The sequence below is a fragment of the Mus caroli genome, unplaced genomic scaffold (assembly GCF_978045245.1).
Source record: "Mus caroli unplaced genomic scaffold, Mus_caroli_1 scaffold_2, whole genome shotgun sequence".
Lineage (NCBI taxonomy): Eukaryota > Metazoa > Chordata > Mammalia > Rodentia > Muridae > Mus > Mus caroli.
In genome coordinates, this window is record NW_028227257.1 from 25,661,032 (window position 1) to 25,674,416 (window position 13,385).

Consider the following 13,385-nt stretch of genomic DNA (forward strand, 5'->3'; position numbering starts at 1 on the left):
GGTGTCAACATATTGGAGGTGTCACTAGGGTTGAGCTTTAAGATTTCAAAAGGCTATGTCATTGCTAGTTAGCTCTATCTGCTTGGTGACTGAGTAGCAGTACATAAGCTCTCAGCTACTATTCCAGTGCCATGCCTGCCTGCCTGATGCCATGCTTCTCACCATGATAGTCATGGGCCCTAACCCTCGGGAGTTGTGAATCTTAAATCTTGGAATTCTTTTACAATTTCCCTTAGTCATGTTGTTTTCTAATAACAATAGAGAAGTAACTAAGACACTGCCCATACCAGCAGGAGTGTTGTGGCATCCTTCTGTCCTTCCTCTTCAGAGAGCAAGTTGTACCTGTCCTCCCAGTAGATTAGCTGAAGGAACCAAGTCAAGATTAGCCTCAGCCTTTGTCATGGCAAATTGAACAGAAGCCCACCAAACTCGTTTCCTCCCTCCAGTCCATCACTCTGTCACCTGTGTGACCTCAATCAAGTACATCACTATTCATTTGTGCCCCACTGTACAAACTCTTATGAGGACCCAATGAGGTTGTGGAAGACACAGAAGGACTGGGTAAAGAGACATAGCCATAGAAGGACCACCTCCAGAGCCTGACACCATTGGTGCCTGTTTCCTGTTGTCCGAGAAACTCTGTCAAGCATGAGAAGATAAGGCTCAAATGAAGCTTCCAATGAGAAGAGGAGGAGCCAAAGGTCCACCTTGGTCAGGATGCAAAATCCCTTTATCCCTGTATGGGGCACTCCTACAGCTCTTGCCTTGGTCCATAGAAAACACTCCATCCCCAGGCTATGACTTACAGAGGAGACTCTGAAGAACACTTGGATTCAGTATGCTGAAGATGTACTGAAGCAATGGACATAGCTGAAAGACAAAAAGAAGGTGGGGGGAGGTAGAAGGAGAAAAAGAAGGGAAACAAATGAGACTTTGCTGGGAACACATTGCCCACCTACCCACAAACAGAGGGACTAATTTCCAGGATCTGAGAACAGTTAACTTTGCAATCTGGATCTATGTAATTGCGGCAGTCTGAATCAGAAGTGTCCCAGGCTACTAAGACCCTGCCATCTCAGGATACCAGAAGTTCAGGATCCGACAATCTAGCATCCAGAACCCCAATACCCCAGACTCCTAAAAACCTTGAACTCTTGAACCCCAGAACTTTAAGATCCTCAGAAGGCTGAAGCCTTTGGGGAGGCCCGAATCCTAGTTTCCTGCAGGTTCTCATTCAGAGGTGCCTAAATATAGATGTCTAAATAAGGGCGTATTGATTGCAAGAAAACCTTAGCTTTTATCGAAAATGTGCTGTGTGTATGTGGTTAAAGCTCAAGGCAGGACCTGTGATTTCTCCCTCGGCAGCTCAGCTACTGAGGAGAAGGAGGAGGAAGAGGAGGAGGAGGAGAAGCCTGTAGACCTCTCAAATAAAAGTCTGCCCCTCCCAGAAAAAAAAAACTGTCCAGAGACCCCAACCACACCTACAGATAATTCTGCTTCCCATACCAGGCCTGGTTCTAGGTGCCAAGAGCTGAGGACTTACGAAGTTTTGCAGGAGGGTTGACAATGTACTTGTAAGGAGGGTAGAGGCATCATCCAGAATCTTGTTGACGATGGGTAATCGTCTGGAAAAGAAGAGATTTCTAAAGCTTGGCCAAGAGTTCAGTATAGATCAGAGAGTCTTCTGGAGTTCAGGTGACCCACAGCCTTGCTCGGTAGTCTCACTTCAGTTTGTCAGGATGGACCATCCCTGAGCAACTGAGCATCTCATGACTAAGTCGCTGCTTCCTCAGTGTCTGAGTGCTCATCAAAGCCCTGACAGGGTACTATTCACTCAGTCTCTATTTACAGAGCACGAGGCTCAACCTTGGGACTTGGGGGGTGGGGGGGGAGGCTTTAAACCTCCTTCATAAACAGGTCTCACTGAAGTTGCTTCTTCCTACTCTCAACTATCCTCCAGTTGTTATTTCCTGGGGCAGCCCATGCTAAGTGTGCACTGAAGGGAGGGGTTTCATACTATGGCCCACAAAGTATGATGGTCTGTGTAGAGCTCTTCATTGTTCTTGAACTCATGAACAGACCAAATACTTTTTTGCATGCCTTTTCCTCATAATATGTTCCATGAAGCAGAGAGCCTATGTTTTCACCAAATTGTTCTCCAGAGCTTAGAACAATGTCTGCCTAGAACAGAGCAAATGTTTTGGTGACAATGAGTGAGGGGGGTAAGTAGATAACTTAGTCCACAAAGTCTTCACCTTGTAAGCACAAGGACCTGAGTTGCCTTTCCAGTGTCCATATTTTTAAATAGAAAGAAATGCCATCTGATAGCAAATACATGTAATCTAGCACCGGAAAGACAGAAATGTTCAGATCCCTGAGATAACTGGGATAGCTGGGATATTCCAGATAACTGGTCAACCACCTTAGCCTACTTGCTGAGCTCTAGGCCACTGACACATGTGTGTGTGTGAGTCCACACACAAACATACTCCACCCACCCAAAATAAGTAAGGAAAGGTCTCATTAAATATACAGTGATACCTTGTATGGTGTCACCCACCTTTGCATCCAGTCCTCAGGAGACAGAGCAGGTAGATCTCTGAGAATGAAGCTAGCCAGTGCTTTACAATGAGACTGTGTCTCAAAATATGTATGTACACAAAAGACATCAGAGACTAGTAGTTGAAGTTTAAGGGTATATTCTTATAAGAAAAAGGAGACATAATCTAGCAAAGACCCTGAAACATGAAAATATGAAAAGAGTTGGAGTACACAGAAACATGTTTTGCATAAGCAGAACATCCATGCAAAGGTACTGTATGTATGTATGTATGTATGTATGTATGTATGTAGCACAAAACAAAAGCCAATGAGTCTAAATGCAAAGGTGCATTATGACAGCCTTCTTGGCCATGTGTGTTCAGAAGCAGTGGAACAGCATGAATTGCCTGGGGCTCCTGGGCAAACTGAGGTCCTGTCATTGATTTGAGATCAAATCTTTTGTAGAGGAGGATGGGTGGTCTAAGGACATGGCTATCAAGGCTGGAAACAGAGCCCATCCTCCATTTCTGACCAAGGATTCCCAACCCCAGCCCTTGAGTCATAGACCATGTTTTCTCTCCCAGACATTGGGTAGTATCACCTCTTCTCACCCCTGCCTTACCCAAAACTGTTTTACTAAGCATACAAATAAAGGCGCAGATTTTGAGGATCAGTGGGGATCTGTGATGGAAAAGGACAGGGATAGGATGTTGAGATCTCATTGCAGAAAATTTTCATAGGGTAAAGATTGCTTCAGGACAATCAGAGCCCATGCTAGCATCTAATTTTCCAACTGTGTTCCACCTCCAGGTAGATGTAATGTTAACATCTTCAGAACCATGAGGCACATTGACCCAGCAGAAAGACACCATAACTAAATACATGATTGTAGCTAGAGAGGTCCATCCTCCTGCTTCAGCCATGGAAAGGAACCATCCCTAGAGACTCGTGTGTTATGGTTCTTGAGCCCTTATGATGTTCCAGTCTCTTTGCTAAACACATGTTTTCTCTTATCTTTATTCCACTAGAGTAAGAATCTCTACTGCTCAAATGCACAGATGGGGAAACTGAGGCCTCAAAAGATGAAGCTTCAGAGAAACAGAGTTGAAAATGTTGACACAGTTGATTCTTGAGGCTATTCTGGTTGTGTGTTCTACAATACTGCTTCCCAGGTGTAAGAATAGGATTAAATCCAGGAGTCCTAAAGTCTCCCTGAGAGCCCAGCTCTGCTGAAATGAATAAGCCTTACCTTCCCAACAAGGAAATGGAGATTTTATCTGTATTACTGGAGCATTTGCCTATGGTCACCTCAGGAAGGCCAGTCTGGGCATTGGTTTTAATAGAGAGTGAATTTATGAGGTCCAAGGAAAAAGAAATGTCGACCGCCTTGCCAATGACAGGCCTGCAGAAAACAAGAGTCACACACAGGTCTAGAAGCCTCCGCAAGTTGCCCTAGTTTTCATCTATCTGTGTGGCCCTAATCCAGTGTGTCTCTGGGGGCAATGTTATAAATGGGTGACATGTGTTCAATGCCAACATTGTAACAGTAGTATTAACATGTTACATATTCTCTACAAAATTTATATATTTATATTAAACTTCCTTGGGCCATGCATGTTTAGTACATGCAAGATTTTTGCTTGGCATGAGACTAACACTTAAAACAATTGCTAACATTTTGTAACATAATTGTAACATAACATAAACTACCTGTGGACATTCACTTATAAACATTGTACACTTATAAACAGTACTAGAAAAGAATCATACTCCTTTTTTTTTTTAAGTGAAAGATCCTGGGCATACAGAGGTTAAGTGACTATCCCTAGGATCTTACAGCTCATGCCTTTATAAGTGCATGAAATACAAACATTCCTGAGCCCCCAGTGGTGACTATTTGAGGCCAGGGTCACACATATACTAGGTAAGTGTTCTCTCTGAAGGATTCCCCCCCCCCCATCTCTAGATATCTCTAAATGAGAGATCTAGAAAAATGTAAATTCTTGGAGATTAACATGGTCAATCTTCATTAAAGGTTGGAATTTTAGGCCTCAGAGGGTCTCCTCTTTTATAGATTAGGAAACTAGAGCCAGAAGTCACATCGTAGCTGGAAATTAAATGCCTACTAAAATTGGCCATATTGCACTGCACCCTCAAAATCCAAGTGACATATACTCACAGAACCAAGGAGGCTTCCCCAGCCACGGGCACCGTCAGCTCAATGCCATTGCCATCGGAAGACAGCCCAGCTTGAAAATCCAGGATTTTGAGGTTATTGAGTTTCAACCTGCCCGAAACACACACATGCCCTCTTGTCCTGCCTCTTTGCAGCATTTGCACCTCTTGTCATCACCCTCCTGTCCCTCCTACATCCTGTGCAGAAGCGTGAGCCTCCATGCTCTCAGGCACAGTGCACTCAGGGAGGGAAACTATAGGCAGCAAAGACAGAACCTGAATCCAGGACTATGTGACTCAGTGCTTGGGACTGGAGGCTATGAATTCTAGCTAGCTGTCCCTTGAAGAAACTTAGATTTTTACTATATTTGAAAAAGAAATGTGTTTTCATGAGAATGCCTTTAGGTACCAAGATTCATGTGGAGATGAGATCAATAGAATGTTCAACTTGAGCCTTAAGTCACTGACTGTGGAAACCTGGAGATGTGAACTGTCCCTGTAGCCCTGCCTCAGACATACTCGACTTCTAATGAACCTTGCCTCAGAACTCCTCAGCTCTGTGGGGGAATAAGAGGCTTATCCATCTCTTGTTGATATTGAGTAGTCAGATAGTCCCTTTCCCAGAAGCAAAGAACATCAACTCACGATAAACCATTCAACCGTGTAAAGTCTTTTAAATTGCCAACGTCCACTGTGTTCAACGCTTCTAGAATGTTGCTCTTGGCTGATGGCCAACTTGTGGCTTGCTGAATCGACCCGGTATCCAGAATCAGGTTCTGAGGGACATCTGTCAAAAACAGTCATCAGTCAGTGTCCTGCACCACTAGGGAGTGGGCTTCCATCCTCCTGGTTTCAGAGAAGTCAGTTTCCCTGTGCTGTATCATCAGTCCCTGCAACAACCCAGTCAGGACAGGATTGCCAGTCTCCTTTGTATAGATGAGGAACCTGAGCCTCCTAAGGTTAGGAAAAGTGTCTACACAGCTGGATCCATGCACTGGGATAGGGGAATTCTTGTCAACAGCTACTATAATTTAAAATGCAAACCTTTTAAATTTTTGGAATCTCACTTTTAAGAATTTATCCTGTGCCAATATATATTGGCAAGTCTCTATTAGGGTAACATCCCAGCACTGTTTTTTTCTAAACAGATAGGGGCAACGCAGGAGTTGAATAGCAGCACATTTCTCAGTGTACCACCCACAAAAGACAACACCACCCTCTCCCAGCAGCCTCTGCAATTGCAGGCATGATACTTATTAGAGTTTCTCCTGGGACCAGATAGCTGAAGGGACCTATATTAACTCACCTTCAGAGGGAAGATTCAGAATATTCAAATTATTCACAGCTTTGCCAAGTTCACCAAGAAGTGACTCTGAGTTCCCAATGAGCAGGCCACACAAGACAACAAGGCTCCCAAGTTGGAACATCTTTGGTTCTGACAAATGGAGAGTCATAGCAGGAAGAAGAAATAAAAACCCACAATTAGTGCCTGCCTCTCTCACGCTTACCTTTCAACAAGACAGTTGCGCTTCTCTTCACAATAGGTAAGAAACGGAGCCAGTGGATATGCCCGCCCTCAGGAGTGGATGAAGTAGAGCCCAATCTGCAATGGAATTTTATTCAGCCACAATGAAAAATGAAATTGTGGCATTTCAGGAAATGGATGGAACTGGAAGTTATTGTGCTTAGCAGTTCAGAGAGGCAAAATAACCTATTTTCTGTCATCTGCAAATGAGGTTCAAATGTGTGTGTATCTATAACATAATATATTCATGTACATATACATATGCAACACATTCCCTGCCTTGCCTGTTCACTTTCCTAAGCTATAATTCTGTTTAGATGTTACAGCAAAACTTCACACCTTCTATGAAGCCAGCTTCAGACCCCTCCCCAGAGAGCACATCTAGGTTCCTCCACTGCCTTTCTCCACCAAACTTGGAGCAGCACAGTCCCTAGGGGAAATAGCTATGTCTTCTGTCATTATTGAGCCTATACTCTAGTAGGAAGCCTTTCTCTATAAACTAAGACAAGTCATTGATGAATAAAATCTGATCCCTAAACAGAACCCACATGAGTCTAGGTTGTTGTTAGTCTGACACAATATCATCTATGTCTTCAAATTTGTTAGAGTCAAAACTTTACCAACACAAACAGTGCCTTCCCTCTGCTTCTTGCCCCAAAGCCTCCTGAAGACTCTCAGATGGGAACTCAGTTTAGTGGAGTCACTACTCACTGCTTTGGAGAAGGATGCACACGAGATCCTTGTTTCTCTGCACGATCTCCTGGGATTCTAGGGTGACCTTATATTGTGGTCCCAGGATGAGAATCAAGCCCTATTTCCTGGATGTTCTAAAGATACTCCAAAGAAAATATCTAAGGTTAGCCAAGATATTCCAACCCAAAGGTCACCCAGGATGCTTGGGTGACAGTGATGGACCTTGTGCCAAGTTCAAAGCCCTATGTTGTCAAACTTGAGACTGCCAACAAGGGGTCAGTTCAGTATTGTCTAGAAAGAAGATCCAGAATGAATCAATGGAAGAATGTTCTGTTGGGATGGCTCGAAGTATTTGCTTAGGCTAGCCCAGTCATCTTTTGAGAACTCAATAAAAAAAAAAAAAAAAGCCAACGCTTCTGTTTGTCCAATTGTGGCTCTCAGGTGTCCCAGACCATGCTTCCTATGCACCTGACCCATGTCCAAGAGCTTCAACCACCTCTGCTGGGGTGAGGCAGCCTCTGTGAGGGGCCAATAATGACATTCCTCACTCTTTCACTGACTCAAGCATCTGTATTTTAAACCAGATTTCTAGATGATTTTGTTTAATGCTGCCAGAAAGCTATTATTTCTCAAAATAGAAAATTCCAACAATCCTAAAAATAAAAGGAGGGGGAAAGTAGGTTCGTGGTCACTGTGCTGAGGAGGGTTAGTCATGGAACCAGCAGGACTGGGGGAATGATTCACATCTGTCCTAGCTTGACATTGGCCATGACTGTAGTGTGTCTCTGTGAGCCACATACTGCCAATGGATTAGAAGTAGATGATATGTGAATTCACCAGCCAGGATGTCTGTGGTCCGAAGGGAGGAATCGAGTTCCCCTGGTTTCAGAATAAACCATAGAAGCTAGGGGGGAATTATAATCTGAGGTGAAAACTCAGCAACTCCATCTAGGGTGGGGTATTGCTGGATCCAGGTTCCCAAATGATTCCATGTTCTTAATACTGGCTTCATTCTCTGATGCACTTTACCAGATAAAGTAACTGAAAATGTTTTGGTGAAGGGGGGGGTGGTGGTGCGTGGAGACCCAACTCCTATGTGGGTAGAGAGGTGGTGCATTGCCATCGGTGAGGAGCTAACGTAATACTCTGATGGAGGCTCCATCGTCCAGGTAAAATGTATGTGAGCAAGATGTGTCAGCCAACAGGCACTTGCTCCCCTGGAGTAAGGACCCATGTTTGTTCTCCAGAGTCCAAGTAAAAGTAGGAGGGGACAACGCCTGATAGTTATCCTCTGACCTCAACGTGTACGCTATCATATGTGCACCTGCACTCACACACGAACAACACACACGCACATACACATAAAAGCAAGAAACTGGTAACTCTCAGGTCAACTAGATTGTGGCCTCTGAACAAAGTAGATGTGTCATCTCCTCAGGATATTGGGTACAGAAGCAGCAGGACTGTGTGTCTCACGAGTGACCTCCAGCTCACGTTTACTGAGCTCACCCCACTGTGAATTTCAGAGCCCCAACTCTACCTCGAACACTGTGGCTCACGCCCACAGCTCTTCACAGTGTGGACTGAAGAAGCATAAACCCCTATGAATAGCCATGACCACTGTTTTTTATTTACCATCAGGAGCTGTCCTGCTCCATCTTGTTCTGTTTCCCAGTGACCTGATAGGAGGTTCAGACAGGAAGGGGCTGTGGCTGCAATGAGAAGGCAGGGCCTGTGCACCAGGGGAGCACGAGTGCAGCTGTTTCAGCAAATGGCCTCCTGGGGGCAGCAGTGAGCAGTTCTTGTCCTTCCTAGAGGTTGATACAGACATCTGCCTGCTGTCTGCTTGCCATTCAGGTTAGATACACCTCTTTAATAAGCCTGATGATTGTCAGGACGTTCATTTGAGTCTCATTTTTCAGTGGAAGAAACAGGTTTCTGAGAGGCCCTCAGCTGTCAAGGTTGCACAAGGGTAGAAATCCAGTGATTGGGTCCTTCCACCTACATCAGGCTGTGGATAGTCAGCAGAACAGGAATGTCCCTAGTCTTGTATATTGTGTCTTCCACAGGCCCCATTGTTTGGACTGGTAACCAAGTCCTAGGCACATGAAAAGCCAGAAAAACACAGAAACAGGTGGGAGCTGAGCCTTGGGCTGAAGAACAGGACAGAGCTGGGCCACTGCTATTTAGCAAGACTTTAGGGCCTGACCTATTTGAGGTTCTTGTTTGTCCTTGTCCCCTCCTCACAGAGTCCGTCCCCCATCCCCATTCCCTTCTCAGAGAGGGTGGGTTCCCCCTGGATAGCTTTCCACTCATCAAGTCTCTTCAGGATTAGGGGCATCCTCCCCAACTGAGGCCAGACTATGCAGCCCTGTTGGGGATTGGATACTGTAGTCAGGCTACCGCTTATTGGAGCACCCACATGGAGACTGAGCTGCACGTCTGTTTCACACGTGCCAGGTGCCTCGGACTGGCCTATGTATGCTCTTTGGTTGGTGGCTCAGTCTCTGAGAGCTCCCACAGGTCTCTTAGTTGACTCTGTTGGTCTTCCTGTGAGGTTCCTATCCCCTTCAGGGTTTTCAATCCTTCCCACAGCTCTCCCACAATAGTCCCTGACCTCCATCCACTGTTTGCCTGTGGATATCTGTTTCTGTTTCAGTCAGTTGCTGGGTGGACCTCTCAGAGGATAGTTATGCTAGGCTTCTGTCTGCAAGCATAACAGAGCATCATTAGTAGTGTCAGGAATTGATGCTTGCCTGTAGGATGGGTCTCAAGTTGGGCCAGTTATTGGTTGACCATTCTTTCAGTCTCTGCCCCATCTTCGTTAGGGCCTGTCCTTAACATGAGGTGACCAAAGCAGAGGACATTATGACCTTGTAATTCTGTAAGCTAAGGTAGTCAGAGTCTGCTGTGGCCTTGCCACAGCTGGCTTCTGTATGGAGACCCTCTTTTTGGCTGGCTGCCACCATGTTCCACAAATCAATGAGAATCCTGTTTCCAGCTATGGGTCACAGGGCCAAGGACCGTTGCACAATCTTGTTAAGTAGGGATTTTCACACTCCAGGAACACAGACTGGGGATGCTGGAGTTAGAGTGGTGACATCAGGCCTGCTGCTGGTGTCTATCCCCAGCTGCCTCAGCTGCTATATGGGTAAACCCCTTGTACCTGCATCTCCTTAGTATAAAGGGCAGGCAAGTGTCTAAGGCATCGTGAGGGTGGCAAGGGACTTGTGAGGAGATGCTATCAATGGGACTTGGAAGATTTGAGTTCAAATCCTCATTCTTTCCACTGCTGGCTACATGACCTGGGATGGGGTTATCTCTTCCTCTGTGAAGTGAGACTGGGAACTTCAGCTTACCTCCTCATTATCCCTGTGTAGATAAGACAGTAGGAAACCTATGTGAGTGCCTTCACACTGGGCAGGCTGTGCTGCGGACACTCCTGACAATGTCTGACATTACATTACATAGCAAAGGGCTCTTGTTGGGGAGAGGTTAGGCTGTCAGAAGTCATCCCAAGTCTGTGCTGACTGCTCCAAGTCACCTTGGAATGAGCATCCATCAAGTGTACAGGAAGTCTCCTCTAATGGAAAATACTTGGCTGTTGGAGACAAAAGACTGGGGCCATATGGGCCGTGGGATAAATTTCTCATTGAAAATCTCCAGTGAAGCATTAAGGATTAGCTGTCCCAGGATAGGACTTCCTACATCCAATACAACTACTAATCCCAGCTATGGCAGCTTCCTGCTCTCCCTAACCCCGGCACTTAAGCAATGAGCTGGTACTTTTTCCCTGTCACCACTCAGGTCCCTGTTTGGAAAAAGCTACTAGGACCAGAGAGGCTGGGGTCACTCAGGAACCAGGCCAGGCTGAAGGCTAGGGGATCTGCTCCCCAGACTTGCCTCACTCATAAAGACAGAGCAGCCAGACCCCAGACCTTCTTGCAGGACAACCCCAAATCAGCTGTTAACACCACCCACCGAGGCAATGTCTTTTTGCACTTCTGTAAGTTCCATATTGCTGAGTTATAACCCAGCTGCAATGTTTCTTTTCTTTAAGAAAGAATGGAAGGAGAGAGACAGACAGAGACAGAGACAGAAAAAGAGAACTCATCCACTTTACCCCAGTTCTCACAGTTGAACCACCAGCAGGGAAGTTTTTGTATATATATATATATATATATATATATATATATATATATATATATATATAAAATGTTGAAGCATCTGCCATTTTATCACAACTGAAAGTAGCAATTAGTGAAACTGTACAACCTTAGTGGCTGAGGGTTTTTTTTTTTATTTCACTTTCATCAATGTTGGCACACACACTCACAATTGTATCCATAAAGCAATGTCTCTTGGGTCTAGAGAGATGGCTGGCTCAGTGGTGAAGAACATTCACTTCTGTTGGGAAAGTCAGAAGACCCACAAAGCAGCTTATAATTTCCTGTAACTTCCTATGCCCAGGGATTCAAAGCCCTCCTCTCCCGTCATCAGGGATCTGCACACACATGATGCACATAAGGTCATGCAAGCAAAGACACTAACACCCAAAATAAATAAACCTTAAAAACAAAACATTGCTCTGAGCCCTGTCAATCCAGATTACACAGAGCCCCTCTGACCATGGCCTGGAAGATGGAACCTAAGAAAGGGCCTTTCCCACTCTCAACTGGGATTTTTGTTCAGTGGCATGTTCCCTGAGCATTTGCTGAAAGCTTTCAAAGGAACCTGAAATTGGACCTGGAGAGAGTTCTTGGTGGGTCTGGCTCCTCTGAGTCATTGGAGATCTGAGAGTCTTGCTATTAACAGCTTTGTCACTAGAGCTGGCCCCTGAAGTATAATGGGTGACAAGTATTTGAGGGAGGAGAGAAGCATGAGAAATAAAGGAAAGTGGAGGGACCACAGAGAGAATAGGGTGATGCAGAGAGGGAAGGGGAGAACTAGAGGGAGGGTGTGAGGGGAAAGGAGAGTCAAGATAGAAACAGAGAAGAGACAATGAAAGGGAGGAAGAGGAAGAAGAGATGGGGCAAGAGACAATGGTGGGGTGTCCTGAGAGCGCAGGTACTGAAGGCTGGACCAGGGTCCCTAGGCTCTCCAAGACACAGTGATGGGGTACCCTGAGAGTGCAGGTACCAAAGGCTGGACCCAGTATCCCTAGGCTCTCCAAGACACAATGGTGGAGTATCCTGAGAGTGCAGGTGTTAAAGGCTTGACCCAGGGTCCCTAGGCTCTCCATGTCATCCACAGGTCCTGCCTGTTTATTACCTTTGGCTGATAGCTTAGCTGCTCCCACAGTGAGGATTGAGTTGGTGGCCCCTATGCAGTGGTCAGTTGGTTGAGCTCCTCTGTGCTCTTCCTGACTCCCTAAGATTTGATTTATAACCTATCCTTTGCTCTGCATCAGCTTCCAGGACCTTCCTGGGGCAGTGGTCCTGCCTTTATGCATCCATCTGTCCTTCCTCCGTTCTTCCATGTCAAAGTGTCTTGCACTGGAACCTCTGATCCTTTTGATAACTATTCATTAGCTTCTGCTTGATAAATGAGTTAGAGTCAATAATGAAGAATCTAAGTTCTTGTCCCAGCACTGGGGGCCTTCCTGGACAGTCAACAAGGCCCAATAGCCAGCTAGCTCCCCACTGAAGGGAAGTTCCTTAGCTTCTCTAGCACCGTGTATGTGTTCATGGAGGAAGATCTGAGTGATGGAGAAGGGTCATTGTGTAGAGATAAGCATGCATCCAGACAGAAAGACAAAGACTGTGATCTTGCATACAGGTAAAATCTGAAAATGGTAACACTCAAATACACAGAGGATAACATGATTGTCACCAAGGCAGTGGAGAAAATGACACTATCAAGGCAAAGGTGGGAGTGGGATCAGAAATGGAGATTAGAAGACAAAGTCCTAGGTCTGTGAGATGAGCGTGTCTAGGTATGTAATATACCATGAAGACAGGATGTCACCCCAGGTGGGAGTTGTATAGGGCTCAAGTCTTCTCGCTAATAGCACTGGAGAAACCAGATATTTTAAACACATGGACTTTTCTCTTCAACAGAAGGGATTTATACCTGTGCCTGATCAGAAAGCTGGAAATGGATGTAGTTTATAACCTGGTGATTTTTGCTGTCTGTAAGACTAGACCTCACTAGAATCTCCATGCTATCATACTTATGCTAGACTCTTTCCCAGCTCCTGAGCAGTGCTTGTCAGTCAATAGAACCCATTGTTATGAAAGAGGGTCTATGCACTTTGCAAAAGAGTTTAGTATTTTACTTATCCCGGATCTTTTCTTCCTGGATCTTTATCCTGAACATTATTTCTCAGTCAATAGAACCATTCTTGTGGAAGAGGGCACATATACTTTGCAAAGGCATTTTAATGTAGTCATGCCTTAAGCTTTATTGTGATAATTTTCATAAGAAAGCTTTTTCTCAAAGTCGTGCTCTG

The 13,385-nt window shown here is 45.2% G+C and overlaps 1 protein-coding gene across 2 annotated transcripts; it reads right to left on the bottom strand.

Annotated features, from left to right (window-relative positions):
- Nucleotides 1-286: 286 nt before the first annotated feature.
- On the bottom strand, nucleotides 287-6,984 carry Bpifa2 (BPI fold containing family A member 2). 2 transcript variants are annotated; one of them, XM_021156690.2, is made up of 8 exons: nucleotides 6,953-6,984; nucleotides 6,023-6,151; nucleotides 5,362-5,503; nucleotides 4,721-4,828; nucleotides 3,791-3,943; nucleotides 1,544-1,625; nucleotides 807-870; nucleotides 287-362 (listed from the first exon to the last, which is right to left on the bottom strand). In XM_021156690.2, exons 2-8 carry the CDS (start codon nucleotides 6,141-6,143, stop codon nucleotides 325-327), a joined length of 708 nt encoding a protein of 235 aa, XP_021012349.1. In that variant the 5' UTR covers nucleotides 6,144-6,151; nucleotides 6,953-6,984; the 3' UTR covers nucleotides 287-324. The 2 variants fall into 2 exon arrangements, with proteins under 2 accessions (XP_021012349.1, XP_085685127.1); XM_085829001.1 differs by having other exon boundaries at nucleotides 6,862-6,971.
- Between the last annotated feature and the right edge of the window lie 6,401 nt (nucleotides 6,985-13,385).